Genomic DNA, 23,747 nt, shown 5'->3' on the forward strand with positions numbered 1-23,747 from the left:
ACGCAACTGCAGAAAATCAAGTTGGAGCAACTTGGGGCATAGTTTGTTGGCCAAATAAATCACGCAGCCAAAGCCACCGAAATCCTGGCAATCGAAGAGGACAACAAAGTAGACAAGGAATGGGAATGCACGCAATGATAAATCGAAAATATTTTCACTTGTTTACACAAAACAATTCGGAGCGACAGACAATCGGAGGAAAGCTTGACAAAAATGTCCAACATCTTCCCCAAGTTTTCCATTTGACCAGCACTCAATAAAAAGTAACACAGACTCCTCCAACCACCAGTGGTGGTCACTTACACTGGCAGAAAACTGCAGGCATGGGTTCGAATAAATCCAAATAAATACAACAAATTCCATAATTAATATTGAGCTAAGGTTATTTATTATTATTATCAATAATATGTACAATAGCGTGTGGAAAATGATTTCCATTTTAGAATCCCTAGTTTTTCCGACTGCAGCAGCTCCTTTTAATGAACGAACAAACAGTCGAGCCAACGGAGGATTACGCTGCCAATGGACAGTGACTTGCACCCCGCCATCCCGAGTCGAGTTGAGTAAACAACTGGCGCGTCCTTGTCCACTTTTAGTCCTGCGCCCTCGCACTCGCCCCTTCGGTTGTTAATTGTGTGCGTGATTTAAGCGTCGACGGGGCAGGGGAGCCAGTCGAGATCCGGAGCCACCCGCCGACCGTTTCGAATAATTGCTTTTTGATTGAGTTCAATGCTGCGGAGGCTTTCCTCCGCGCTAACTTAAATTTGAATGCCCAATTTAATTGCACCCGTCGAGCGAAGCGCATCCGAGCATTTTCGTTCCTCTAAAGTAGAGCTATGATATATCCACTGGAACTGCCAAGAGCCCGTCGTCCACTTTACAGGGATTACGGCGGCAAATCGGGGCTCATCCAGACGCAGCAGGATGCCAGGAAGGGCAGTCGTCTGGGAAAACTATGGCACTTCATGCTGCCATATCTCAAGGATTACGCAGCGGAGTCCTCCGTGCACGGCATACGATATCTGGCCGATCCCAAGATGAGGAAGTTCGAGAGGTAACCTTGTGAAATATCGAACCTTTTTCGCACCAATCTCTAGCTATTTGAACATCAGGGTGATTTGGCTGCTGATTCTGGTGACCACCAGCATAGGTGCCATCGTGGTTTATGTGGACCTCAACGAACTTTACCAAACGGTGCGCATACAGACCACCATTAAGAACACGATGCTTCCGATCTTCCGCATACCATTTCCCTCGATTGGTCTCTGTCCGAGGAACCGCCTGAACTGGAAAATGTTAGAGAACGAGGCAGTTGATCACTTCCTGGGAGCCAACGTGTCTGCTGCCCAAAAGGACCTCTTCGTAAAGTTCTTCACTGCGGCAGGCGATCCTCACTTGTCGCGCCTCAATGAAATGTCCAACTTCTTTAGGAACAAAACTCTGACTGATGAGCTTCACATGCTGGATCATCTCGACCTTCGCGAAGTCTACAAGTTCATCCAGTTTAGGTGCCAGGACCTCTTTCACACCTGCCGCTGGCGCGGAAACCCAGTTAACTGTTGCGAGGTCATTGAATACCAGTTCACAGAGGCCGGATTGTGTTTCGTCTTCAACACGGAAATTAGTCCGGAATCGCGACAAAAAGCTGTGAGTAAGCCCATCCATACTTTATACAATATACCACATACCACAAGGATAATAAAGGACGAAATAATATTTAACAACTTCAGAAGGAAGACAAATATTATCCCCTGCGCACCCCGCAGTATGGCGAGGGCTCCGGACTGGATCTCTTCGTGCGGCTCAACAGATCCTTCATTCGTCCTGGAAAGCGGGGCATCAATGTGATGATCAAGCAGCCGCAGCAGTGGAGCGACGTGGTGCGCCACGTGCCACATGAAGCCCACACCAGGATCAGCGTAACACCCCGTTTCACAGTCACGGATGAACGAACCAGGACGGTGACTCCGGAGGTCAGAAGATGTATCTTTGGCGATGAGGTCGACAATCCGCATTACAAAAATTTTCCAGACTTCGAGTACTGGTTTGGAAACTGCCGGAGCAGGTGCCATCAGGAGCATGTCCTCAATCTGTGCAAGTGCTCTCCCTCGATCTTTTTTCCCGTCTCAGATAAAGGTAACTTAAGATTTATTGCAGATTATGTAGATACATATTGTTATATTGCACGTCACAGATAACTTTACTGCATGCAGAGCTTCGGACTTCAAGTGTCTCTACGACAATAGATGTAAGATTCCTTCAAGGACATTTCAAATCAAATATTGTAATCCTTTTTCCCATAGTTACCTTCAGCATTGAACGGCATCCCGAGGAGGACGATTTTGTTAAAAATCCCTTTAAGGAAAGCATGATCTGTGACTGCTTCACCAGCTGCACTCAGCTGGTTTTCGACCGGGTTTTCACCACCACCACTCTTGAGTAAGTGAATCCTATGTGTAATCCACTACAATTTATACATTTTATAAATCCTGTGCAGTAATAATGAAACGGACACCGAGGCGGGCACAATGCGCTTGGATATTTTCTACCAATCCGGTTGGCTTATCCAATACCAAACTACCATGAGATTTACCTTTGTGGAACTACTGGGTTGGTTATACTTTACTTTATAAGTATCATCTTAAATTGTTAATTTATCATTTCAGCTAGCTTTGGTGGCATAATCGGACTGTTCTTAGGAGCCTCCTTACTGAGTGCCTTTGAGTTGGCCTACTACTTCTCAATCGGGCTCTATTTGTACATTCATGGCAAGAGAAAGTTAAAGAAACCAGAACCCCGCGTTTTAACTATTCCATTTGGCCAGAGAAAAATAACACCAATTAAATTTTGAAATTAAATATTTAATAAATACAGCATATCATTACCATGCATTCTTTCTGTAGTTAAAGGGATGCCGCAATTTACGTTCATTGGTATCCTTGGGAGCAGCAGGATTCTCAGCCAGATGGCTAACTTCGTTCCTGAGGTAGCCCTTGAAATTGGCCCACTTAACCTTCAGGTGCTTAAACAGGACCCCATAGTACTGGTGGTCATATAGATGCATAGCAAGTCCCACAGTAAGATAGTAGATCAACTCGAAGGCACTGACCATAGAAGCCCCCAAGCAAAGTCCAAAGATTCCACCCAGATTGGCTGCGAATATACGAGATATGTGAGTGGTTCGCCATGCTGAATCTCTTACCAATTAGATCGATGATGGTAAACTCCAGGCTTGTGCGGTACAAAGGCGTGGTCTCCACTTGGTAGTGCACATCCACCCTGAAGAGTTTCTGCTGCGGATCCTTGGGTCTGCAAAGAATGGTTTCAGATATCTCGAGAAATCAAAGAAGGGTTCCATTCAAGTTCCATACAGTTTATGGGCTGACAAAGGCAGCGTGGTGGTGGCCGTATAATAGTCGAGCAGGTAGCAGTCCACCAAGCAGGAGCAGGTCATTCCCAGCTTGGTGGCACTGAAAAGGGCATCCTCGTCCCTTCGCTTGTCGTAGCTGAAGATGTCTGCAACAGATGGGTTTTATTTCCAGAATTAATGTATTCCCTTAGATCTCCTACCATTGTGACGCGCCAGGCAGCGCAGGCTGACTGCGTTGCAATCAGGAACTGAAAGAAAATATTGAGACTATATAATAGAGTCTATAAATAATATATCCTAATCATATTATACTTTTTAAGCACAGAGTAATTAACATGAAAAGTGAACTTTAGACTCACCCCTGTGGTTGTACAGGAAGAAAATGGGCAGGGAGCAGTTGCAGAGCTGGATTAGGTAGGACTCGTGGCAGCGGTTGAGGCAGTTGGAGAGCTGAAAGTGCTTTCCGTACTTCTTGGCCGAATCATTGGAGTCCAGCTCGCCCTGCTCGTCCGCGAAGAGGCAGTTTCTGCGCTCCGGCGGAATACTGCGAGTGGTGTTGTCCGTCCAAGTGAGATCCGGACGGATAGTCACGTAGGTCTCCGTGTCTTGGGTCATTGAGTACACGACATTGTTCAGTTGGTTGGGCTTCTTAATCATTACCTGTAAATGGTTTAATCCAGCAATATTCTACTGCCTAGCAAATACTTACGTAGACATTATTATTCGCCTGCGAATCGGGTCGCCTGAAGCTCTCGTTCAAGATTAGTTCAAAATTCAAGCCCGAGCTCTGGCCAGCTTTGGCATTGTGCTTCGGATAGAAGTTATGACCCTCCTTCTGCTTAATTGCCTTGGAGCGTGGAGAAACCTCCGAGTTGAAAACCAAACAAAATCCAAACTCCGTCTTCTCCAACACGAAGTATTCGCAGCAATTGAAGGAGGAACTGCGCCACAGGCAGGATTTCGGTACCATGATATCCGCGCATTGAAGAGTCATAAACATGGCCAGCTCAGTTAGGTTCACAAAGCCCACTGCCTCCAGGTTATCGTCCTCCAGCTGGGCCAAACTCGAAAGGTAGCTGCCAAAGCGCAGAGTTTCCATCCGGGTAACGAGAACTGTGAAACTTTCGACCAGTTCCACGCTGGCATTCGTCGGCAGGAACAGCTCCTTGGCCGCCTCCAGCTTGTTCCAGTTGATGCGGTTGTCCGTGCAGATTCCCACGGCGGGAAATTGCACCAGAAACACGGGGTACTGGGGATCATGGACCACCGTCTGCAGCTTCTGGGAAACGAATCGCTCGGAGAGGAGGAGGTAGAAAAAGAAGGACAGCCCGATGCTGATGATGAGCAGCACGGACCAGATGATTCTAAATGCAATGATTATATACAATTACAAATTGAATGTAGATATGAATAGAGGATAAACCACAGACCTCTCCAAGTTGTGCAGGTGTGAATCGTACAGATAGCGAACGCAGTGAATGGTGGACTTCTCGCAGTAGCTCCGAAAGTGGACCTTTAGCAAATCCACGAGGCACTTCTCGCTGTCACCAAAACCGGCTGCCTCCGTCGGCTTGACCGAATTATCTCCCCTGGCCATTTCGGTGACGAGTCACTCAATCACTGAGCTTTCGGCTGGAATTCGGGGAACCCTTTTATGGCCACGTCCCAAAGGCCAGGTGACCTGTAATTGCAGCGGACAAAGTTCCGCCGGGCAGGCCATCCATTATGGCTCACAAGCTTTGTAATTGAGTAGTTATGTTTCCTGCCATTGATAAGCCCGCTGACAGAAGTGGTTGTCAGCACATTGATTAGCGCACCGAACTGCCAATTAGCGCGATTTTCCCACAGTCGCAGTTCGTCCGCTGAGTGAAATGAGTGCCACCGCCTGGAAGCCAGAACCCTCCTCCGAGGATAATGATGATGACCACAAGGAGTCGAAGAAGAAGCAGAAGAAGGACGAGGCGAGTGGATGGGCCTCGACCAGGCGGTAAGTGGTATCACTCGATCCAATAATATCCATGACTCTGGCCGTGCCTAATCTCCTGCCTTCTTCTCCCTTTATCCAGAAGTAATCCTTGAAATACTACTTCTTTTTTTTTTTACAGATACGCCAGAATCCCCCTCAAAATAATGGCTGCTCTGGCCACTGTTTATGTGAGCATTCTGTCCTCGGAGCGGTACTTCTACTACTGGGTGCAGACCTCCATCGAAAGGACCGACATGCATGTGTCAGAGATCGATTTCCCAGCCGTCACCATTATCCCGATCCATTTGAGCAGCCTGAATGCCGAGAAGCTCTCCAAGGCCTATAACTTGGTTCAGTCCGTGGTCTGGCAAACACCGATGTCCGCTCGCCTCACGGATGAGAACTTCACGGAGTTCTCCGAACTGGACAACTGGAACATGCAGAGCTGGGGAATCTACCAGGCGCTGCAGATGAACTGCCAGCACTTCTTCACCGAGTGCCAGTGGCGTCGCAAGGCGATGAACTGCTGCGACCTATTCCGACCCACCAAAACCTTCAATGGCTTCGCCTTCGAGTTCAACTCACTGGTCTCCTCGGGAAGAGATGAAACGTGGCCCTGGTCCGTGGCCGCATGCGGATCATACAGCGGGCTGAATGTGAAGATCAAACGGTATCAGGGTCTGTATACGTTGAATACAATGGGGGTGAGTCCGATAAGACATAGATAGTACGTCGTGACATGGAGTAATTACCACACCAGGTGATAGTGCACGAACCCACCCAGTTGCTGGGCATGAGCATTGACTATTCCTCGGAGGATCGCATCGTGGTTCCGGTGGAACCACTTCGTTTCACTGCCGAACTGGATGTCCGGGCACGTCCCGTTCAAATGCGTCGTTGTTACTTTGAGGTATGTTTCCTTGGCCAAATATATATTAACTCCATGAATCTCAATTTTACCTTAGAATGAGATCCCAGAGGGAAAATCCCGTTCGGAGTGCATCTACAAGTGCCACTTTAACTACATCATCAGCAAGTGCAACTGCTCCTTGGAACTGCCTGTGAAGGCCACTCAAGATGAGGACAACACTGCGGATGCAAAGGAAAGCAACGGACGTAGAATTTGCGGGATGAAGGATCTGGCCTGCTTCAATCAGCACCGACGTGGGTCTAATTATAAACTTACATCATATATACTGAATTCCGCTTAGTTTCCCTCTTTTCCATGAGCAACATCATCGAAGAGTCCCGTGATAACGTGTTCTCCACCGTGGATTGCGGTTGCTTTCCTCAGTGCGGTCACACCCAGTACCACACGTCGACCTACACGGAGAAGCTGAGCACCCACACCACCCACGCCGCAGAGATCGAGATAGATGTGTACTTCCAGGAGGAGACCCTCTTCTCCTACCGCTCCATGCTCCGCTTCACGCTGATCGACTTGATGGGTGAGTTTGGGATCAATCACAGCTGCGATGAAATGTACCCATCCCCTCCACTTGTAGTTTCCTATGGAGGAATAGCCGGCTTGATCATGGGCATATCCGTGCTAGGCTGCATCAACAGCTTCTTGGATCGCTTTGCCTGTTGTCGCGTACCCGATGGCTCCTAGACCCAAGCTGGCACCATGAAGTACCAGCCATCGGCAGCTGGGTTCTCACGTTCCCACACTTACCTGTAATCGAAGCACACACAAATGCACCACTCACCTGGTTTCTTGGGATGTGCACATAAACAAATCCAGAAAACAAAACGCATTCGGAGACCTACCTGCACGGCAGTGGAAAATTTTCAGGTGCAGCTCCAACCAGACATAACAAAACTGTAGGCTTTCTTCACGTGCACTCAGAAAAACAAATTGAATAAGAATGTTCTTTTTAAATCCCCAAATCCATTTTCAATCTAGAAGTATGTTTTTGCAGCTTGAAACATTGAGTAAATAAATTTCTTATAGAGCACATACTAATAAATACCTTCAATAAAATGTAATTGCAAGTACTTTCAATTTTTTGCCCAGCCACTGCATTTTTTGCAGTGTACCCAAATATGCTGCGTTTGCTAAACGTGTGTATTAATCTGTTTTCAGCAACAACAAAAACAAGCACGCCAATTTGCCAAAGATTAAAGGGGAGCTGTCTTATCAGCGGCTGAGCCCATGGAGGTTATTAGAAGGCATCCATCCAGATTCCAGATTCTTTGTTGTCCACTTATGCCCAAGCATAAAAGCCCATCACAAAAGAATCAGATGCCCAGCTTGGAGCGGAGCATAAAAATAAACTGGGGATCTAGAAGCATAATCGCGCCTTGGAGACCCCTCAGGTACCAAGTCCATTCCCGAACCCAAATCGGATCCCTCGCACTCGTATAAATAGGGGCTGTCTGGCCCTATTTCAAAGCAGTCTTCGCTCGATCGCGGGAGAAATACATACATAGGTGCAAAGAAAGTGAAAATGAAGGTTTTCGTTGCCATCTGCGTGCTGATTGGACTGGTGAGTGCTCGGTGCAGATAACCTGCGAACAGGTCCAGAATAATTCATCGCCTTCCATTGGGTTATAGGCCTCCGCCGACTATGTGGTGAAGAACCGGCACGACATGCTGGCCTACCGGGATGAGTGCGTCCAGGAGCTGGCCGTGCCCGTGGATCTGGTGGAGAAGTACCAGAAGTGGGAGTACCCCAACGACGCCAAGACCCAGTGCTACATCAAGTGCGTCTTCACCAAGTGGGGCCTGTTCGACGTCCAGAGTGGCTTCAACGTGGAGAACATCCACCAGCAGCTGGTGGGCAACCACGCCGACCACAACGAGGCCTTCCACGCCTCCTTGGCCGCCTGCGTGGACAAGAACGAGCAGGGATCCAACGCCTGCGAGTGGGCCTACCGCGGAGCCACCTGCCTGCTGAAGGAGAACCTGGCCCAGATCCAGAAGAGCCTGGCCCCCAAGGCCTAGTGCCTTATGTCCTAGTTGGACGGATGTACCGATTAGCATTAGTTTAGTTAATAAAGTAATTGATTTCCCATAAAAGTTTGTGCACTCGTTCTCGATTCAGTGGGGAAAAAGCAGAATGTGGATATATCAAAGTCATGTGTAAGGTATTTCTACTTCAATTGGGGAGTCAATTTACTTATTAGCTACTCCGAGTAGCAATTACACCAAGCCTACACTTTAAGGCAGCAAACTAAACTAAAACTTTGGGCAAACTTCTTGCATTCGTCATGTTGCTGTACACCAAGGAACTCGTGGCTCCGCGGCCGCGACCAGGACTACTTCGCTTCAGGAACAAGCCGCCTGGCATTAAGTTCCGAGAAAGACTGCGCAGCTCCTTCGCCCACTCCAGCATCCATGGGATGCAGCACGTCTTCGGGGAGCAGCATCTCTGGCAGCGCTGCCTGTGGCTCGCCATCGTCCTGGGAGCGGTGATCACCGGATTCAGTCTGTACACCGTGCTAATGCATCGGCACAGCGAGCAGCTCCTGGTCAGCCTGATAGAGACCACACAGTTGCCAGTGTACCACATCGACTTTCCAGCTGTGGCCGTTTGCCCCTGGAGTCATTTCAACTGGCAGAGGGCTCCGTCGGCATTGCTCCGCTTTCTGCCACGTCATCCGAATGCCGAGCTCCGGGAAACATTTCGCCAGCTACTCGCCAGTCTGGACATTATGAACTTCTCCAACTTTAACCGTATACGGATTCTGACCAAAAGAAATCTGACGGGGATTAGCTATCTGAAACCGTCGGACCTGATGAACTACATGACCTATCGATGCGATGAACTCTTCGTCGCCGATTCTTGCGTCTTCGATGAGACTCCCTACGACTGCTGCAAGCTTTTTGTGCGGGAGCAGACGGTGAAGGGCCAGTGCTTGGTCTTCAACTCCATGATTTCGGAGAACTCTCGCAAGAAGCACCTGACCAACCAGTTCTATCCCTACAAGCTGAGCACCGCTGGCGAGGAATCGGGCCTCAAGTTCACGATCAATGCGAGCTACTCCTTTATGAACAACATAGACGCTCTGACTCCATTTGGAATGAATGTAAGTCCTTTAGATGCGTCACAGTTTCCTCTCATTTTGTTTACATTTTTTTTTGGTTACTAAGCTCATGATAAAGGAACCACACCAGTGGTCCAATGAAATATTGTACCACCTGTACCCGGATACGGAGAACTTCGTTGCTGTGCATCCGATGGTCACTGAAACCTCTCCAAATACCTATGAGATGAGTCCCAAAAGAAGACGTTGCTACTTTGATGTGTGTATAGCTTTCAACTAAGAGGGAAAAGTAATCATAATAATAATTTCTTACTCCATAGAACGAAAAGAACCCTACCTTCCAGAACACTTCGTTGACTTATAACCGCGAAAACTGCCTGGTGGTGTGCCTCCACTTAGTTGTGTGGAAGACCTGCCAGTGCTCGCTGCCAGCTTTTCTGCCACCCATTGGTAATTATCGGATGTAGACCAGTTTTTCTACCACATTTTAAATTTTTTCTCTTTTAGATGGAGTTCCGGAATGTGGAATCAACGATGCACAATGCTTAGGCTACAATTCCGATATATTCTCTTACGTGAAGATGGGTGATCAGGAGAAATACATTAACGACTCACGACAGGGTCACTTTTGTGATTGTCCAGACAATTGCAATTCACGGCTGTACAAAATGTCGCTTAATGTGCGCAAATTAGATTAGTAAGTTCAATGTATAGAGCATTAAAGAACAGATAATTCAATTTTCCTCTCTTTCAGCCCAAAAAACTCAACAGATCGATTGATAAAAGCCCAGGTTTATTATGGCCAGCGTTTCATGACCAAAATTGTTACGAAACTCAAGTACACCAGTGTAGATTTACTGGCCAACTTTGGCGGCATCATAAGTCTGTATATAGGGGCCTCCGTCATGAGTTTTATAGAGTTTTTATTTGTGCTGGGAAAGCTGATGTGGGTTTTCATCAAAGATGCGCGCACGAAATTAAAAGGGAATACTAAGTAGCTTACTTTAAAAAATGATGTATAACTTCGCCATAAACAAGTCTATATAACATTATTTCTGCTTGGTTTCCTGGTCCGTGGGATAGCGTATATAGATGGCCGGATGTGGCACGGTGGCCGGCGTCTCTGGTAGTTGGTCCAAGTAGGAGCAGCCGATGGCCAGGGCGCTGCCATCGGAGCTGAAGTTGAGCGTGGATATGGAGGTATCGTATTCGTGGAACTGGCAAAGCCGCTTCTTGTTGAAGCCATCCCAAATGTTCACAATACCATCGGATCCGCCAGTGGCGAACGTCTGGTAGACATTGTGGAAACTCAAGGCATTCACGGGGTAGATCTGTTCGATGTTCTGCTCCCTATTCCGGTGGCACTTGAAAGCAAACTTGCGGCGCTGCACCTCAGGATCGTGATCCAGGTACTCCACTGCCACACGTCCCTCGATGGAGGACATCACGTAGCCCTCTTTGTTGGGGAAAAGACGAATGCAGCGGGTCTGGTACTTAAGCGAGGACTCCCGTTTCATGATGTAGCTGTCCATCTTGCGCAGGTCCCAGATGAGCACTTTGCGGTCGGAGGTGGCCACCACGATCTTCTCGTCGATCACGGACATGGAGTACACCTTTCCGTTGTTCTGTTCGAAGGTTCCAACGCAGCGCTTCTCCCGCATGTCCCACAGCTTCACGGTGTTGTCCCAGCTACCTGTGAGGATGCCATTGACATACTCGGCGTGCTCCACGCATCTGATGGGCTCATCGTGGGCACCAATTATGCTTTCCGCCTGGGTGTTGACATCAAAGAGACGCAGTTGGTTGTCCAGTGAGCCACTGACCACGTGCACTATGTCCTGCGGATTTTTGGTTTAATAGGGGGTTGTAAATGTGTACGAAGGAATCTCACCATGAAGGCACAGTCCAGAAGGGGGGCATCCTGCAGGAATTTCTGACGCAGCTGGTTTGCCGGCACATCGTAGAACCTAAGTGTTCCGTCCCAAGAAGACGCCGCCATGTACTGATTCGATTTGGGGCCGAATTTCACAGCGGAGATCAGGTCCTCCGGCGGATTGTTAAGCTTGAACTCTGGGGGACGCATTTTGTCAAGTTTTCTGCTAGCAACTACGGCTTAATAAGACAATAAATTCAAACAGAAACTGCTTAAAACAACTCAAACTCCGAATTTGCACGGCGTCTGGAGAAGAGATGCGAGTATTTCGATATCACTATCGATACATCGCATATTTGCATCAAGGGGACTCCCTAAACAGGTACACTTTTAATAATGTAAAAATTTAAACAAGCTCCTCTTAAACCAATATAAATTTAGTTTTTGTGGTATATATTCTGTCTGATAAATACAACCCCTCATTATGAGCATTTTATGTTTGCAGTCATCAGTATCCGATAACCGATATCAAGCGATCGATTTGGCGGCGAATGTGTCCATCTCTATAAGCGACGCCACTCAATTCAGAAGATACAATTTTTATTTCAAGGTAAATAGGAGTAATACCCGCCATGGAGGAATCGCACGACTTCCAGTTCGTCCTTCCCCTGAATGCATCTGACCTGATCAACTCCAGCGGGGATCAGTACTACGTGAAGGAGATTTTTGGCGCCCAGGAGATTCCCGCGAAACTACAAGGTAAGTTTCCGTTTTCGCGGTTGGTTTTTAAATTCAGTACAGTTTTCTGACGCGCAATCTTCATGTTTCCTTCTCAGAATGCAAGCGCAAAGTTCACCTGGGTGATCCCTTTTATATATTCGAGCACTTCGACTTGTATTACTCGATCCTCGAGGCCCGCGGCTCAGATGGCGGCTCTGCACAGAATCTGATGAGGTCCTTTGACCTTCTCTACCTGACCGTGGAGAAACTGTTCCAGGACTTGCAGCCCCGGCTGACGGCCAGTGAGCCCATGTCTAACCAGCAGCGCAATAGCTACCTCAACCTGACCAAGATGACGCTGTTTCTCCAGGTGAGCACCGTCAAGAAGATCAACAACAGTGTCCAGCAGGCCATGCGGGATCAGCAGCTCAATGTTCAGAAGAAGCGTACCAAACCGTCGGAGGGATTGGAGCAGTTTCCCAACTGGGAGGTCAAGCGCGGCAAGTTCCTGGTGCAGCTCTTCAACGTGCTGCAGTGTCCGCTGGAGAAGCTATGGAGTCCGCCCGTAGCCGAGGAGGACTTTATAAAGTAAGAGTTGGCATTCAGCATCTTATTTCACCGATCTGCAACGTATCCATCTTTCCCAGCTTGCTCTGCGACCCCTGCTATCGAACAATCGAACTTCTGCCGCTTCGCGTGGACAACAAACACATATTCGACACGATCTTCCAGATCTTGGGCACATCGATCAAGCGCTTCAACCAGGCCATGACCTTTCCGGTGCGCATCCTGCAGATCCTACGCGGCACTGAGCATGCATCCCATTCAGTAGCAGCAGGAATTTTGCTTCTGCACGAGGAGTACGGAATTTCCTCGGTCTTCTCCATTCTAATCAAGAGCATTGTGGATGCCCTACGGATGGACAGCTCTGACTCTTCGGTCTCCAAGCACTTCTCCAATTTCCTGGCCGAGTTCTCGAACATCGCACCTTCGCTGATCGTACCGCACCTGGAAAAGCTGGCGGAAGACCTACTGGATTGTCAGTCTCACACCCTGCGGAATTGTGTGCTCCAGATCATCGGCGACACCGTGGTTAGCGAACTGACCTCGGAGGATCTTAGCGAAGAACTGAAGGAAGTGCGCAATGAGTTCCTCGAGCACCTGATGGCCCACATCCTAGATATTTCTGCACACGTGCGTTCCAAGGTGCTCAGTATCTGGCATCACCTGAAAACCCAGCACGCTATTCCGCTTAACTTTCTGATCAGAGTGCTGGAGGAAGCCATCGGAAGGTTGGAAGACAAGAGCTCGCTAGTGCGGCGTGCCGCCATGCATCTGATCAAATCCGCCCTGGAAAGCAATCCCTACAGCAGCAAACTTTCCATAGATGAACTCAGAGCCAAGCATGAACACGAGGTGCAGGCCATGGAGAAACTGAATGAGGTACTCGAGGAAGAGCGCAAGCAGGAGGAGAAGCTCAACGACGAGTTTAGCAGCTTGGCGCCCGAACTGCTGCCCTTCATAGAGGAGAACCTTACGGAGTGTGAGTTCATGCTGTTCCGCTAGTTCGGGGTATATATTAAAGTTTATTGTTATATTACAGTTCCCGATATGCAGTTCGACAAGGAGGAGAGCGACGAGACCTTGATGGAGCGGATCATTCCGCTGATGCGCGAAAAGAACTACAAGGATGTTATTGTTCTCGTGCGAAAGGTAGACTTTTTGGCGGGAAATCAGAATATGAGGTAAGTTGCTGATCAAGGATAGTTTCGTTCTATATTGAATATATTTACATTCCAGTTCCTTGCTGAAGCACGAGGAGCACTGTGTGTATGTGCTGGCCTTGCTAAAGACATATCACCTGCTGGCTGCTGGATTTAAACAGAGCGTATGTTTCATCTTGGAAAAATATATATTTCCTTCTTACCAAATCTTTTATTTTAGAGCGAGGAAATGTTGCAGCAGATCAAAACGGTGCAGTTCCTAAAGGACAGCATTGACTTTGCCGTCTTGATGACTTCAGCCTTCCCCAAACTGCACGATATGCTCATGTCCAAGACAAACACGGATGTTTTCGAGGCGGTGGACTTGTTCACCACCGGGTACATGTTCGGAATTCACGGCACGGAGTCGGGAATGCAGAGAATGCTGCAGCTGGTCTGGTCCTCGGACAAGGAGAAGCGAGATGCAGTGTCGGATGCCTACAAGCGCGTTCTGTTCTCCACGGACCAAACGGGTCGCGCTCATGCAATCAAGGTGGTGCAGAACCTGTCGAAGTTTCTCTCGGAAATCGAGTATGGTCACTACACGGCCTTGGAGTCGCTGATGACCGAGTGGGTGTTGGGTGGCGACATCGATGCTGCTGTCATCCAAGTGCTCTTTGAGCGCTTTACGCTAAAACTGGAGGGCACTACATCCAACGAATCTCGCCTGTCGCTCCAGCTCCTGATAATGGCCTCACAATCGAAATCCAGTATTGTTTCGGCCAACACTGCCATCATCGAGGATATCGCCGTCGGAGAGCGGGTGCGTCGTGATCCACGGATATTTACATCCTGTCTGCAGCTGCTGGTCAACTCCATCGATGCAAACAACACTGCCAAGTATTATAAGCGACAGAACAGCAATGCAGAGTTCGTGGGAAAGATCACGCGGCTCTTCCTCGACTTCTTTTTCCACAAAAGTCTGTCCGACTTCGACGCCCTGGCCATGAGTGTTTTTGAATACTTCTATAGGATGTGCCAGGCGCCGGATGTGATTGCGCAGCAACTGGTGTTGGCTCTACTCAAGCAATTCAATGAGAGCTGGCTGGTCAAGGAAGCGGCTGCAGTAGTTTCCTCTCCAGACAAAGCGGATACAGATACCGTTCCGGACTCGCAGCCCTTGGAGATTCCCCACTCGCAGACCCTTACTCCCACTCAGACTCAAGCTGATAGCCAATCACAGATGCAAGGCACCTTGATTCCCGTGTATCTGGTCTCCCGCTTAGTCTTTTGCATCGGCTATATGACCATCAAGGAGATGATTTTTCTCGACATGGACATCTATAATAACATGAAGTATCGCGACGAGCTGACGGCTCTTGAAGAGCGTAATAACCGCAATCAGCAGGCGGGAAGTTCACATAATGCGGCCAGACTTACGCTTAATATGTCAGCGATGGAGGTGCGTAAAAGGCTGTCCGGAGTGGCGGCGGAACCGCAGCAGGAGCCAGACGATGATCTGGTGGGAGCGACTGCAGAGGACAACATCGCCGAGGAAATCCACGGCATTTGCGAGGACATGCTGCTTTACAACCCAGACGCCCTGCTGTCCAAGCTTGCGCCATTTATCATAGAAATTTGCAAGCGTCCTGGTGAGTTTAGGGATCCCACGTTGCAACAGGCCGCCACTTTGGCTCTGGCCCGGCTCATGACCGTGTCCTCCCGTTTCTGCGAGTCCAACATGAGCTTTTTGATGAACATTCTCAACCTAACAAAGAACATTCGAATCAAGTGCAACACAGTTGTGGGGCTGTCGGATCTCACTTTCCGTTTCCCAAACATCATCGAGCCGTGGACGGGGCACTTCTACGCTCAGCTGCACGAATCGAACACCGAGTTGAGGCTAACTGCCGTCAAAATGCTGTCTCATCTGATCCTCAACGAAATGATACGCGTCAAGGGTCAAATCGCCGACATGGCGCTTTGCATTGTGGACGGCAACGATGAGATTCGCGATATCACCAAGCAGTTCTTCAAGGAGATAGCCAACAAGTCGAACATTCTGTACAATGTGCTGCCGGATATCATCTCCCGGTTGGGGGACATAAACCTCAACCTAGATGAGGACAAGTACCGCATTATCATGTCCTACATCCTGGGTCTCATCCAGAAGGATCGCCAGATTGAGACGCTGGTGGAGAAGCTGTGCTTGCGCTTCCCGGTGACGCGGGTGGAGCGTCAATGGCGCGACATCGCCTACTGCCTTGGGCTGCTCACCTACAACGAGCGAGCTGTGAAGAAGCTCATGGACAATATGCAACACTACAGGGACAAGGTCCAGGTGGACGAAGTGTACCAGTCCTTCAAGCTCATCATTAGCAACACCAACAAGTTGGCCAAGCCGGAACTCAAAGCTGTGGTCACCGAGTTCGAGAACCGACTGAACGAGTGCCTGCAAGTCAACCCGGATACCGCTGCCCAGGGTGATCAAGAAAGCACTCCGGAAGGCCAGGGCAACAGAACCAGAGCGGGGGCAAGGACAAAGAAGGGTGGTCGCAAGCCGGCGGCCAACAGGAACAATACTGCGCGAGGACGCGGCCGACGTGCTCGCCGGGATTCCACCTCAGAAGACAGCTTCAGTTCCAGCAGCAGCGACTAGTTCGTGCTCCGTCTTAAGTTACTATCTGAGCGGGTTTTTAGTGATGTACAAAGATGGTTTTTAATAAAATAGTTAATCGAACCTATTATTAATATATTTATTACTTTGAAGTCAACAAACATCTAGTAAACTACTAAGATACGTTTCCACATCCACCAGAAAAGGAACAAATATTTGGTTGCACTAAGCTACTGGGATGGGGAAACCAACACACGTAAATGGCAATACTCTAGACGCTTTGGAAGTACTAAGTTTGGTGGTTGCGTTCATGTTGTCTCCGGGTATCCGACAGATGAGCACTGGGCACTGGCTTCACTTAATTTTCTTGCGAAAGGAGCGCTGGAGGGCAGGACCGTCGTCCGCGGTGCTGAGCGCGATGGCGAACTGGGCGGCGTAGTAGGTGATCATGATCTGGAGGCGGGCGCAGGGCAGGGGCACGCCCACGAACATGGTGACCGCGATCAGGGCGTCGGAGATCACAAACAGAATGGCTCCGATGGCACAGAACACGGCGAGGAAGTTCCTGGAGTCCACGGCGCGGGCCAGCGATCTCCACAGCATTGTGGTGATCAGGAAACAGTAGATGGGCACTCCGATGATGAGAATCTCGTCCAGTTTCGTGTGCACGAAGTAAACAACTGGGGGTTTTCAATATTCCAAGTAATTTAATTTTTTATATTAACCAGTAAACACAACTTACAAAATGATACGGCCACGTACAAGACCAGTCCAATGAACCACTTTACGGGCTTCCAGCCAAAGGCGCTGATATAAAACACGTGCGCCACTCCAAAGGAGATCATTCCGAAGGGAAAGAGATTTATGTTGAGCAGAGCATCACCACCGCTCGAGAAAACCAGACCCAAAAGAATCCAAAGTGAGCGACGGTATCTGTTAAAAATTCCTTGTTAATAAGTAGTATGTAGTACTGGGATTCTATAAAGCATACTCCTTCTTGAGCGAGATTCCCTTGGCCACCACATAGAATACTAGGGCGAAAATGGGCAGGCATTTGAGCACGGTGGTCCATAGCTCTCCTTGAGGATCCTTCCTCACCAGCGAGAAGTACAGCACGAGGGTCACCAGGAATGGCACCAACTTGGGGCCATGCGACTTAGCCTATAATCGATACATAGTACATCATTTTAAATATATTGCTTAAAGTATTGACAATAATTATCTAAAGATTATTATAAGACTTCACATGTTGCCTGGTCTTAAAATAGCTTAAGCGATTATAGCAAATCGAGCCACGGAGGTCCAAACTACAGCCAAATCAAGTGATTAGGGACCGTTTCGGGGGCTGATTAGATTAGGGTTTGTTCTTGGGGTTGGCTCGTCGGAACCTCGTCACTAAACATAAATGGGATTTATGGATATGTAAGTTGGCTTGGTGTTATTGGGGGGGTGGCTCGGTTGGTGGGCGCCACTCGAGAGTTCCTTCAAACTTTCGCTTTCGATGCAAGAGCTTTCGGAGTGCGCCGTCCGGAGAACCGAGAGATGTGCAAGGTCAAGGACGAAGCTTTGTGTGCTGTGTCTTAATTCCACTTTCTGCGTTTAGATAGAGCATCCGCAATGCACACATGTAAATATTCCACATAATTTCCTCATTATCAGTGAAACTTAAGACCCTGAGATTCCTGAATTTCAGAACCTGCGCTACTTACGAAATGCCCGAAATCGTTCATTGCGGCCGTAATTAGTGCAAATTACAACTATTAGAGACGGTTAAAAAAAATCCGAGCCAGCCAAGCTGCACTTTCACACGATGGGAGCGCGGAATGGAAAATAAACAAAACTATACAGTGCCCCCCGAAAATGAAAACAATGGAAAAGAACACGTTGCGCACGGGCGGCCAACGTCAATAAACTGAGGCGTATCATATACATTTTCGATTCGCTGGACTGAAAAGTTTCCGATTGCTGGAGAGTGAAAAGTTTTCAGCCGGACATGTGGTGTGCAGCATATGCAGCATTCTGCAGATACTACCCCACAGATACAGATACATTTGCGGGCCCAGGAGGGCAGATTGATTGTTTCTTACCTTTGCTGTTCGGGGGAGAGCGGGAAACTCGGAGAGCGCTGCTCACGCAACAGGTTAATTGAGAGTTGACCGTTGGGCAGAGCTTTTCGCCAGCATCAGAATGTATCCGTGAGATACACTCATGCGCACTCGCTCTCCGCTCTCTTTGTATCTTCAAAACAATGCAACAACCTCTGCACACTTTCACTTGCCAAAGCTTTCTCCGCAAAGCTTGGCTGGCTCCGGACTTTTTCGCCACCTTATTTTGGCCAAAAGTTCATTCCGTTTCGAATTGTGGCATTTTTCAGGCGTGCGAAAAAATTCCTCAGCGCTCCAAGAATTTCCACAGCAATTTTGGTCACTGCTTTAAAGTGAGCATAAAGCCAAGAGGCCAGCGAAAGAATTTTTATTCCCTTGACCAAGTGAGTATGCCCAAAAGTATGCTATTGTTAGGCGTTCGAGTGTCCCAAGTGGAAAAACCTTGCGATTGAGCTGGAAAATTGTGTATCCGTGGGTGCTTCCTGCAGGCAAATACACACTTCTCCAGAAAGGAGGAGGTGGTGAAAATTAAAGCTGACCAGTGTGACACACATCGGGCAGCAGCAGCTGGCGGGGATTGGGGCAGGAGCGGCGCTCGTAAATTATGCAAAACGAAATTATGGTAATGCGACTGGCAAGAAAGCACGAGTGGGATCCTTGCCAAGAACGAAATAAAGAAGGACTGCCACACACTTGACCTCCAAGGAGCAAAGCCACTCGAGTCGGCCACACAAGACACTGCAGGGACACGGGCCTATGTGGGCCACCAGTGGGTGGTGCCACCCAACCACCCACTCACACAAGTGCACGTTGAACTTGAGAAAAAAGCAGAGAAAGCCCCGGGCGGAAAATGCACAATACACATCGATTAAATGACTGTATCTCCGGGGAAAACACACATCTCAATTAGAATTTCACTTGATTTGATTAAAAGCTCCTAATGGGGCTTAAAAAGTATTGAAAAGTGTCCTTTTTATCTCATATCACTAGTTCTGAAATTATGCAATAAAATGCACACAGGAAAGAAGAATTAAAAGCCGCTAACAAGGATACATGAATTACTCATTCACTGATTGATTTGCGTTCAATAATTGAATTGTTTATATGTATAAGCCACTAATTGCACCACTGAATCCCCGAAATAGATCGAATAGAGCCACCCGAGCGGCGAGCACGCGACATGGCGTGTCCTTTCTTCCGGCGAGCGGACTCGCTGACACGCCAGCCCTCGGTCATCGCCGAGCCTGGTGGCCACTGGGCGCTCGAGGACGAGGAGCTCTCGGACGACGCCCTGACCCTCACCCACCTCCAGATGGCCATCCAGCTACTAACGGCGCCGTCGAACGAGGATCTCAACACGGCGGTCACGTCTTTGGTGGCCAAGTACCGCCAGAACTGGCCCAATATTCACAAGCTGTAAGTAAACAGTATAAGAAATTATATACTATATATATTATATACTATATCTGTATACCCTAGCAAACTGGATCCGCAAACGTTCAAGAGCTGCGCCAACTATGACTACTTGGCGGACATCCAGGAGCTGCTGCTGAAGATGGACGAGGCCAGTGCCAGCGAGATTCTGGTGCTGCTAGGCGAGGAGCTGATTACCTGCTGCTGCACAGGGATCATTGAAAGAGCCTTCCGCTGCCTGGGCACCGATCTGCAGGAATTCCTGGGCTCCCTCGATGGCGTTTACGATGTGCTGAAGCTGCAGGAGGTCAGACTTAAAGATAATGTTCCCACTTAAATGATAACTAAGTCCGCTTTGATAAACAGGAGGACGTCACCGATACCGGATTCGTGTGTGCCGGCGAGGGCGAGCTGATCTTCACCTCGGAGCGCCCGGTCATTGCCTGGTTGCTTCTGGGCTCCCTGAAGGCGCTCACCCGCATGCTCTACAAGGTGGACGTGAACATCAAGATCGAGCCAGTGGAGGGCGATGCCCGGCGGTATCGCTACCTCTTCTCGCTGGTCAAGGACAACTCGCAGACCATGCTGATGGGTCGTCCCACTTCCGTGAGCAAAACCATCCCGGAAACGGTGCAGCGGAGCAACTCGAGCAACGCCTCCGACCTGCAAATGAATTCGTCCAGCTTCTGCAAGATGTTTCCCTGGCACTTCATCATGAACGAGCAGCTGGAGCTGGTGCAGTTGGGCAGAGGATTCAGCAAGCTGTACAAGCCCTACATGGCGGACTTTGGTTGCCAGGCGACCACCTACTTTGATTTCAAGCGACCCAAGGGATTGACCATGAAATTCCGGGACATAGTGCGGCGCACCTACACGCCCTTCCTGATCGGCTTGAATAATCCTCCGGGCGCCGTGGATTTCCCGGCCATTGGACTGGAGATCAAGGGACAGATGGTGCACTGTCCCGAGTCCAATTCGCTGCTCTTCATTGGATCCCCCTTCCTGGACGGCCTGGATGGGCTGACCTGCAACGGACTCTTCATCTCGGACATACCGCTGCACGACGCCACCAGGGAGGTGATACTGGTGGGAGAACAGGCCAGGGCGCAGGATGGACTGCGCCGGCGCATGGACAAGATCAAGAACAGCATTGAGGAGGCCAACTCGGCGGTGACCAAGGAGCGGAAGAAGAACGTCAGCCTGCTGCACCTCATCTTTCCCGCGGAGATCGCCGAGAAGCTTTGGCTGGGCTCCTCCATTGACGCCAAGACGTATCCCGATGTCACGATCCTGTTCAGCGACATCGTCGGCTTCACTAGCATCTGTTCGCGGGCCACTCCCTTCATGGTGATCAGCATGCTGGAGGGGCTTTACAAGGACTTCGACGAGTTCTGCGACTTTTTCGACGTGTACAAGGTGGAGACCATCGGGGATGCCTACTGCGTGGCCAGCGGACTCCACCGAGCCTCCATCTACGACGCCCACAAGGTGGCCTGGATGGCCCTCAAGATGATCGACGCCTGCTCGAAGCACATCACCCACGACGGCGAGCAAATCAAAATGAGGATCGGCCTGCACACGGGCACTGTCCTGGCGGGAGTGGTGGGCAGGAAGATGCCCAGGTACTGCCTCTTCGGGCACAGCGTCACCATCGCCAACAAGTTCGAGTCGGGCAGCGAGGCGCTAAAGATCAATGTCAGCCCAACCACCAAGGAGTAAGTGGTGCAGTCTTTTGTCCATCTCCACCTCTACATTATTCTGCTTTCCCCACTTTCAGTTGGCTGACCAAGCACGAGGGCTTTGAGTTCGAGCTGCAGCCGCGGGATCCGTCGTTCCTGCCCAAGGAATTCCCCAATCCCGGCGGCACCGAGACCTGCTACTTCCTGGAGAGCTTCCGCAACCCGGCTTTGGACAGCGAGCTGCCGCTGGTGGAGCACATCAATGTGGCCATGAAGACCATATCCGAGGGCGGCGATGCCTAGAGACGCCCCCGTAGATCCCCCGTAGCTCCAATCCCCCCGTAGACCACCCACACGCTCAGTAGTCCTAGTTCGGTGCACTTGTATTGTGGTTTTGCCTGTTGCCTGCTTAGCCTAGAATCAATAAACTATCCCATTCGAATGGTTGCATTCCAGCACAGAGATGAACACACTTTATTGGTTGAGACCGAACATCCAGACCTAGGCGGCCTTCTTCTTGGCCTCCTCCGCCTTGGCCTTCACGAAGGCCCTGACCTTGTCGCCGATCTTGCTGGCCATCATGCACTGGTGTCCGCGGAAGGCCCACACGTCCGTGGGACTCTTCTGCGCGTTGTCGTCCACGCAGCTCTGGGCGATCTGGAGGGCCTCCTCCTCGGACAGGTCCATCTTGAACTGCTTGGCCAGGCGGTCGGCGTGGTAGCCCTGCTGGTCGCAGAAGATGCCCAGCTTGGTGGCCGAGCAGGTCAGGTACTGGCGCACGTCGGGCTCGTTGGGGAAGATCAGGTTCTTCAGCTGGGAGATCTGGTCGTTGCTCAGCGGATTCTCCTTGAGGCACTCCACGCGGATATTCCTGATCTCCTCGCCAGTCTTGGGCGTCCAGTCATCGGCATGGGCCTGATTGGAAAAACGTTTCACTTAGTTAGTACACAGTTTAAGCTATCCACTATCTACTAAGATAAATAAACTCGGATCTATTGGGCAATAAATTGTATTTAACCTCAAGAAATAAATAGTATGATTCATCGTTTTTGCTTGACTGCAAATTGTTGCAAATTGTTTTGTTAATTTATTTTGTAACCCTCTATATCAAGGTACACATTGAGTCAACCCCGATCGGAATTTTCCGACCTGCGTTAAATAAATGATAAATTATGCAAAACTGTCAGACTTTGTAGCAATAAAAATCAGCAATAAATGTCAGCACACTGAACTTATTTTATCAGCACAATTCTAAGACATAAATTTTGAATTTCTTGCACTGATTAGTTTTGAGTTTGGGTTTTTCCCAATCAATTGAGTTTGGGTTTTTCATAATTCAAGTTCCGCTTGGATCAGTTCGTTCACATTTGATTGATTTGAAACATATACACACCACAGCACAGAGGGCCAGAGCTACGATCAGATACTTGAGCATATTGAGATATAGTTAGTCGTTAGTTAGTTATAGTTGGATCGCGGCGAAGTTGAGGTTCTGAACTGAGCCGCCGACGGCCAAGTGCCTGGCTTTATAGCTGCAGATCGCTATATATGTCTATATATTTCTATCGCTCCGTAGAACTGGGTGCTCTCCCCAGATTCTCTGTGTGTCAAGAGTTCAGCTGCTTATCGCTCCAGTCCAGTTCCTAACCACACTGTTTGATTGCATCCCCGCCAGCTGATAAGTCTGGGATGAGACCCAGACTTGGATTCCAATCGGAGTGAGCATTCGCTCAGCTCTATTTGCTATGCAAAAGCTGTTTGTCGATTAACTTGTTTATTGAATAGATTTTCCGATAATCCAGCAGTGGGTTGAACTAAGTGATTCCTCAATTGAAATGTTTCGAAGAAATTGACTTCCTGTTTCGTGAAATATAAATGCATCGATTTGCTCCAAGTTTATGAGTTAAATGATTTGGCCTTGTATTGACTATATGACCTAATCAAAAAAGAACACTGTAGAAAACTATAAGTTTGAAAATAATTGTTAAATACTATCACTTTAATGTTAATCATTAAATTTGGTTTTTCCCAAAAGCAATCATATTCAAACTAGAATAAGACATAACACTCTTCACTATTATATTTCGCAGATTATTAGCAATACTTGTAATAATTTAATATAACTAAAAATTAAACTGCTGTTTTATCTCTGTATGAATTGAAATTGGATTAGTAAATCTGCCGTTGGGCATGACATTGCACTTGACCCGTTATCAGTGCCTTGGGTGGAGTCAATCCCCCGATTTTCCATACAAATGCCGAGCTGTATGATAGTATAGCTTATATATATGTAGCTTTCACCCATTCAAAC

At 48.8% G+C, this 23,747-nt stretch overlaps 10 protein-coding genes across 11 annotated transcripts; 6 read left to right on the forward strand and 4 right to left on the reverse strand.

Moving 5' to 3' along the window:
- Nucleotides 1-836: 836 nt before the first annotated feature.
- LOC117145352 (pickpocket protein 19) lies at nt 837-2,884 on the forward strand. Of its 2 annotated transcripts, none has more exons than XM_033310970.1 (7): nt 837-1,054; nt 1,113-1,647; nt 1,731-2,136; nt 2,195-2,248; nt 2,304-2,439; nt 2,498-2,610; nt 2,667-2,884. In XM_033310970.1, exons 1-7 carry the CDS (start codon nt 837-839, stop codon nt 2,849-2,851), a joined length of 1,647 nt encoding a protein of 548 aa, XP_033166861.1. In that variant the 3' UTR covers nt 2,852-2,884. The 2 variants fall into 2 exon arrangements, with proteins under 2 accessions (XP_033166861.1, XP_033166860.1); XM_033310969.1 differs by having other exon boundaries at nt 837-1,045; nt 1,098-1,647.
- LOC117145353 (pickpocket protein 19) lies at nt 2,882-5,226 on the reverse strand. The gene is given in 7 exon segments (XM_033310971.1): nt 2,882-3,153; nt 3,203-3,309; nt 3,372-3,516; nt 3,571-3,618; nt 3,730-4,015; nt 4,062-4,734; nt 4,801-5,226. Coding segments are annotated over 7 exon segments (1,698 nt in total). The 5' UTR covers nt 4,968-5,226.
- Nucleotides 5,220-7,254, forward strand: LOC117145354 (pickpocket protein 19). Its single transcript, XM_033310972.1, has 6 exons — nt 5,220-5,357; nt 5,476-6,040; nt 6,097-6,246; nt 6,302-6,500; nt 6,548-6,784; nt 6,842-7,254. The coding sequence occupies exons 1-6, from the start codon at nt 5,242-5,244 to the stop codon at nt 6,946-6,948; spliced, it is 1,374 nt and encodes a 457-aa protein (XP_033166863.1). The 5' UTR covers nt 5,220-5,241; the 3' UTR covers nt 6,949-7,254.
- Nucleotides 7,255-7,718: 464 nt separating this feature from the next.
- LOC117145374 (general odorant-binding protein 99a) lies at nt 7,719-8,358 on the forward strand. The gene is made up of 2 exons (XM_033310998.1): nt 7,719-7,825; nt 7,894-8,358. The coding sequence occupies exons 1-2, from the start codon at nt 7,787-7,789 to the stop codon at nt 8,281-8,283; spliced, it is 429 nt and encodes a 142-aa protein (XP_033166889.1). The 5' UTR covers nt 7,719-7,786; the 3' UTR covers nt 8,284-8,358.
- A 191-nt stretch (nt 8,359-8,549) lies between these two features.
- Nucleotides 8,550-10,346, forward strand: LOC117144811 (pickpocket protein 19). Its single transcript, XM_033310187.1, has 5 exons — nt 8,550-9,368; nt 9,433-9,585; nt 9,647-9,776; nt 9,834-10,023; nt 10,081-10,346. Exons 1-5 carry the CDS (start codon nt 8,550-8,552, stop codon nt 10,322-10,324), a joined length of 1,536 nt encoding a protein of 511 aa, XP_033166078.1. The 3' UTR covers nt 10,325-10,346.
- On the reverse strand, nt 10,099-11,520 carry LOC117144812 (mitotic checkpoint protein BUB3). The gene is made up of 2 exons (XM_033310188.1): nt 11,218-11,520; nt 10,099-11,164 (listed from the first exon to the last, which is right to left on the reverse strand). The coding sequence occupies exons 1-2, from the start codon at nt 11,407-11,409 to the stop codon at nt 10,376-10,378; spliced, it is 981 nt and encodes a 326-aa protein (XP_033166079.1). The 5' UTR covers nt 11,410-11,520; the 3' UTR covers nt 10,099-10,375.
- A 231-nt stretch (nt 11,521-11,751) lies between these two features.
- On the forward strand, nt 11,752-16,369 carry LOC117142485 (condensin complex subunit 1). The gene is made up of 6 exons (XM_033306509.1): nt 11,752-11,958; nt 12,036-12,507; nt 12,567-13,462; nt 13,523-13,664; nt 13,720-13,807; nt 13,864-16,369. Exons 1-6 carry the CDS (start codon nt 11,832-11,834, stop codon nt 16,279-16,281), a joined length of 4,143 nt encoding a protein of 1,380 aa, XP_033162400.1. The 5' UTR covers nt 11,752-11,831; the 3' UTR covers nt 16,282-16,369.
- Nucleotides 16,361-18,131, reverse strand: LOC117142488 (lysoplasmalogenase-like protein TMEM86A). Its single transcript, XM_033306513.1, has 4 exons — nt 17,949-18,131; nt 17,231-17,400; nt 16,982-17,172; nt 16,361-16,919 (listed from the first exon to the last, which is right to left on the reverse strand). The coding sequence occupies exons 1-4, from the start codon at nt 17,967-17,969 to the stop codon at nt 16,594-16,596; spliced, it is 708 nt and encodes a 235-aa protein (XP_033162404.1). The 5' UTR covers nt 17,970-18,131; the 3' UTR covers nt 16,361-16,593.
- A 443-nt stretch (nt 18,132-18,574) lies between these two features.
- LOC117142486 (head-specific guanylate cyclase) lies at nt 18,575-21,900 on the forward strand. Its single transcript, XM_033306510.1, has 5 exons — nt 18,575-18,727; nt 19,490-19,760; nt 19,824-20,064; nt 20,124-21,472; nt 21,535-21,900. The coding sequence occupies exons 2-5, from the start codon at nt 19,525-19,527 to the stop codon at nt 21,737-21,739; spliced, it is 2,031 nt and encodes a 676-aa protein (XP_033162401.1). The 5' UTR covers nt 18,575-18,727; nt 19,490-19,524; the 3' UTR covers nt 21,740-21,900.
- LOC117142489 (general odorant-binding protein 99a) lies at nt 21,873-22,941 on the reverse strand. Its single transcript, XM_033306514.1, has 2 exons — nt 22,830-22,941; nt 21,873-22,351 (listed from the first exon to the last, which is right to left on the reverse strand). The coding sequence occupies exons 1-2, from the start codon at nt 22,869-22,871 to the stop codon at nt 21,938-21,940; spliced, it is 456 nt and encodes a 151-aa protein (XP_033162405.1). The 5' UTR covers nt 22,872-22,941; the 3' UTR covers nt 21,873-21,937.
- Between the last annotated feature and the right edge of the window lie 806 nt (nt 22,942-23,747).

Source organism: Drosophila mauritiana, chromosome 3R, assembly GCF_004382145.1.
Source record: "Drosophila mauritiana strain mau12 chromosome 3R, ASM438214v1, whole genome shotgun sequence".
NCBI classification, from domain to species: Eukaryota; Metazoa; Arthropoda; class Insecta; order Diptera; family Drosophilidae; genus Drosophila; species Drosophila mauritiana.

Excerpts from the sequence above, each read along its gene's own strand:
- LOC117142485 (XM_033306509.1), top strand. The coding sequence starts at position 11,832 with ATGGAGGAATCGCACGACTTCCAGTTCGTCCTTCCCCTGAATGCATCT. Across the intron at positions 12,508-12,566 it reads GCCGAGGAGGACTTTATAAA|CTTGCTCTGCGACCCCTGCT; the intron begins GTAAGAGTTGGC and ends CATCTTTCCCAG. Across the intron at positions 13,463-13,522 it reads AGAGGAGAACCTTACGGAGT|TTCCCGATATGCAGTTCGAC; the intron begins GTGAGTTCATGC and ends GTTATATTACAG.
- LOC117144811 (XM_033310187.1), top strand. The coding sequence starts at position 8,550 with ATGTTGCTGTACACCAAGGAACTCGTGGCTCCGCGGCCGCGACCAGGA. Across the intron at positions 9,369-9,432 it reads TGACTCCATTTGGAATGAAT|CTCATGATAAAGGAACCACA; the intron begins GTAAGTCCTTTA and ends TTGGTTACTAAG. Across the intron at positions 9,586-9,646 it reads GAAGACGTTGCTACTTTGAT|AACGAAAAGAACCCTACCTT; the intron begins GTGTGTATAGCT and ends CTTACTCCATAG.
- LOC117142489 (XM_033306514.1), bottom strand. The coding sequence starts at position 22,871 with ATGCTCAAGTATCTGATCGTAGCTCTGGCCCTCTGTGCTGTG. Across the intron at positions 22,352-22,829 it reads CTCTGGCCCTCTGTGCTGTG|GCCCATGCCGATGACTGGAC; the intron begins GTGTGTATATGT and ends TTTTCCAATCAG.
- LOC117142488 (XM_033306513.1), bottom strand. The coding sequence starts at position 17,969 with ATGAACGATTTCGGGCATTTC. Across the intron at positions 17,401-17,948 it reads TGAACGATTTCGGGCATTTC|GCTAAGTCGCATGGCCCCAA; the intron begins GTAAGTAGCGCA and ends TATCGATTATAG. Across the intron at positions 17,173-17,230 it reads GGAATCTCGCTCAAGAAGGA|ATACCGTCGCTCACTTTGGA; the intron begins GTATGCTTTATA and ends AATTTTTAACAG.
- LOC117145352 (XM_033310969.1), top strand. The coding sequence starts at position 837 with ATGATATATCCACTGGAACTGCCAAGAGCCCGTCGTCCACTTTACAGG. Across the intron at positions 1,648-1,730 it reads CGGAATCGCGACAAAAAGCT|AAGGAAGACAAATATTATCC; the intron begins GTGAGTAAGCCC and ends TAACAACTTCAG. Across the intron at positions 2,611-2,666 it reads TACCTTTGTGGAACTACTGG|CTAGCTTTGGTGGCATAATC; the intron begins GTTGGTTATACT and ends TTATCATTTCAG.
- LOC117145354 (XM_033310972.1), top strand. The coding sequence starts at position 5,242 with ATGAGTGCCACCGCCTGGAAGCCAGAACCCTCCTCCGAGGATAATGAT. Across the intron at positions 5,358-5,475 it reads GGATGGGCCTCGACCAGGCG|ATACGCCAGAATCCCCCTCA; the intron begins GTAAGTGGTATC and ends TTTTTTTTACAG. Across the intron at positions 6,785-6,841 it reads CACGCTGATCGACTTGATGG|TTTCCTATGGAGGAATAGCC; the intron begins GTGAGTTTGGGA and ends CTCCACTTGTAG.
- LOC117145374 (XM_033310998.1), top strand. The coding sequence starts at position 7,787 with ATGAAGGTTTTCGTTGCCATCTGCGTGCTGATTGGACTG. Across the intron at positions 7,826-7,893 it reads TCTGCGTGCTGATTGGACTG|GCCTCCGCCGACTATGTGGT; the intron begins GTGAGTGCTCGG and ends ATTGGGTTATAG.
- LOC117142486 (XM_033306510.1), top strand. The coding sequence starts at position 19,525 with ATGGCGTGTCCTTTCTTCCGGCGAGCGGACTCGCTGACACGCCAGCCC. Across the intron at positions 20,065-20,123 it reads ATGTGCTGAAGCTGCAGGAG|GAGGACGTCACCGATACCGG; the intron begins GTCAGACTTAAA and ends TTTGATAAACAG. Across the intron at positions 21,473-21,534 it reads GTCAGCCCAACCACCAAGGA|TTGGCTGACCAAGCACGAGG; the intron begins GTAAGTGGTGCA and ends CCCCACTTTCAG.
- LOC117144812 (XM_033310188.1), bottom strand. The coding sequence starts at position 11,409 with ATGCGTCCCCCAGAGTTCAAGCTTAACAATCCGCCGGAGGACCTGATC. Across the intron at positions 11,165-11,217 it reads TTCTGGACTGTGCCTTCATG|GACATAGTGCACGTGGTCAG; the intron begins GTGAGATTCCTT and ends AAAAATCCGCAG.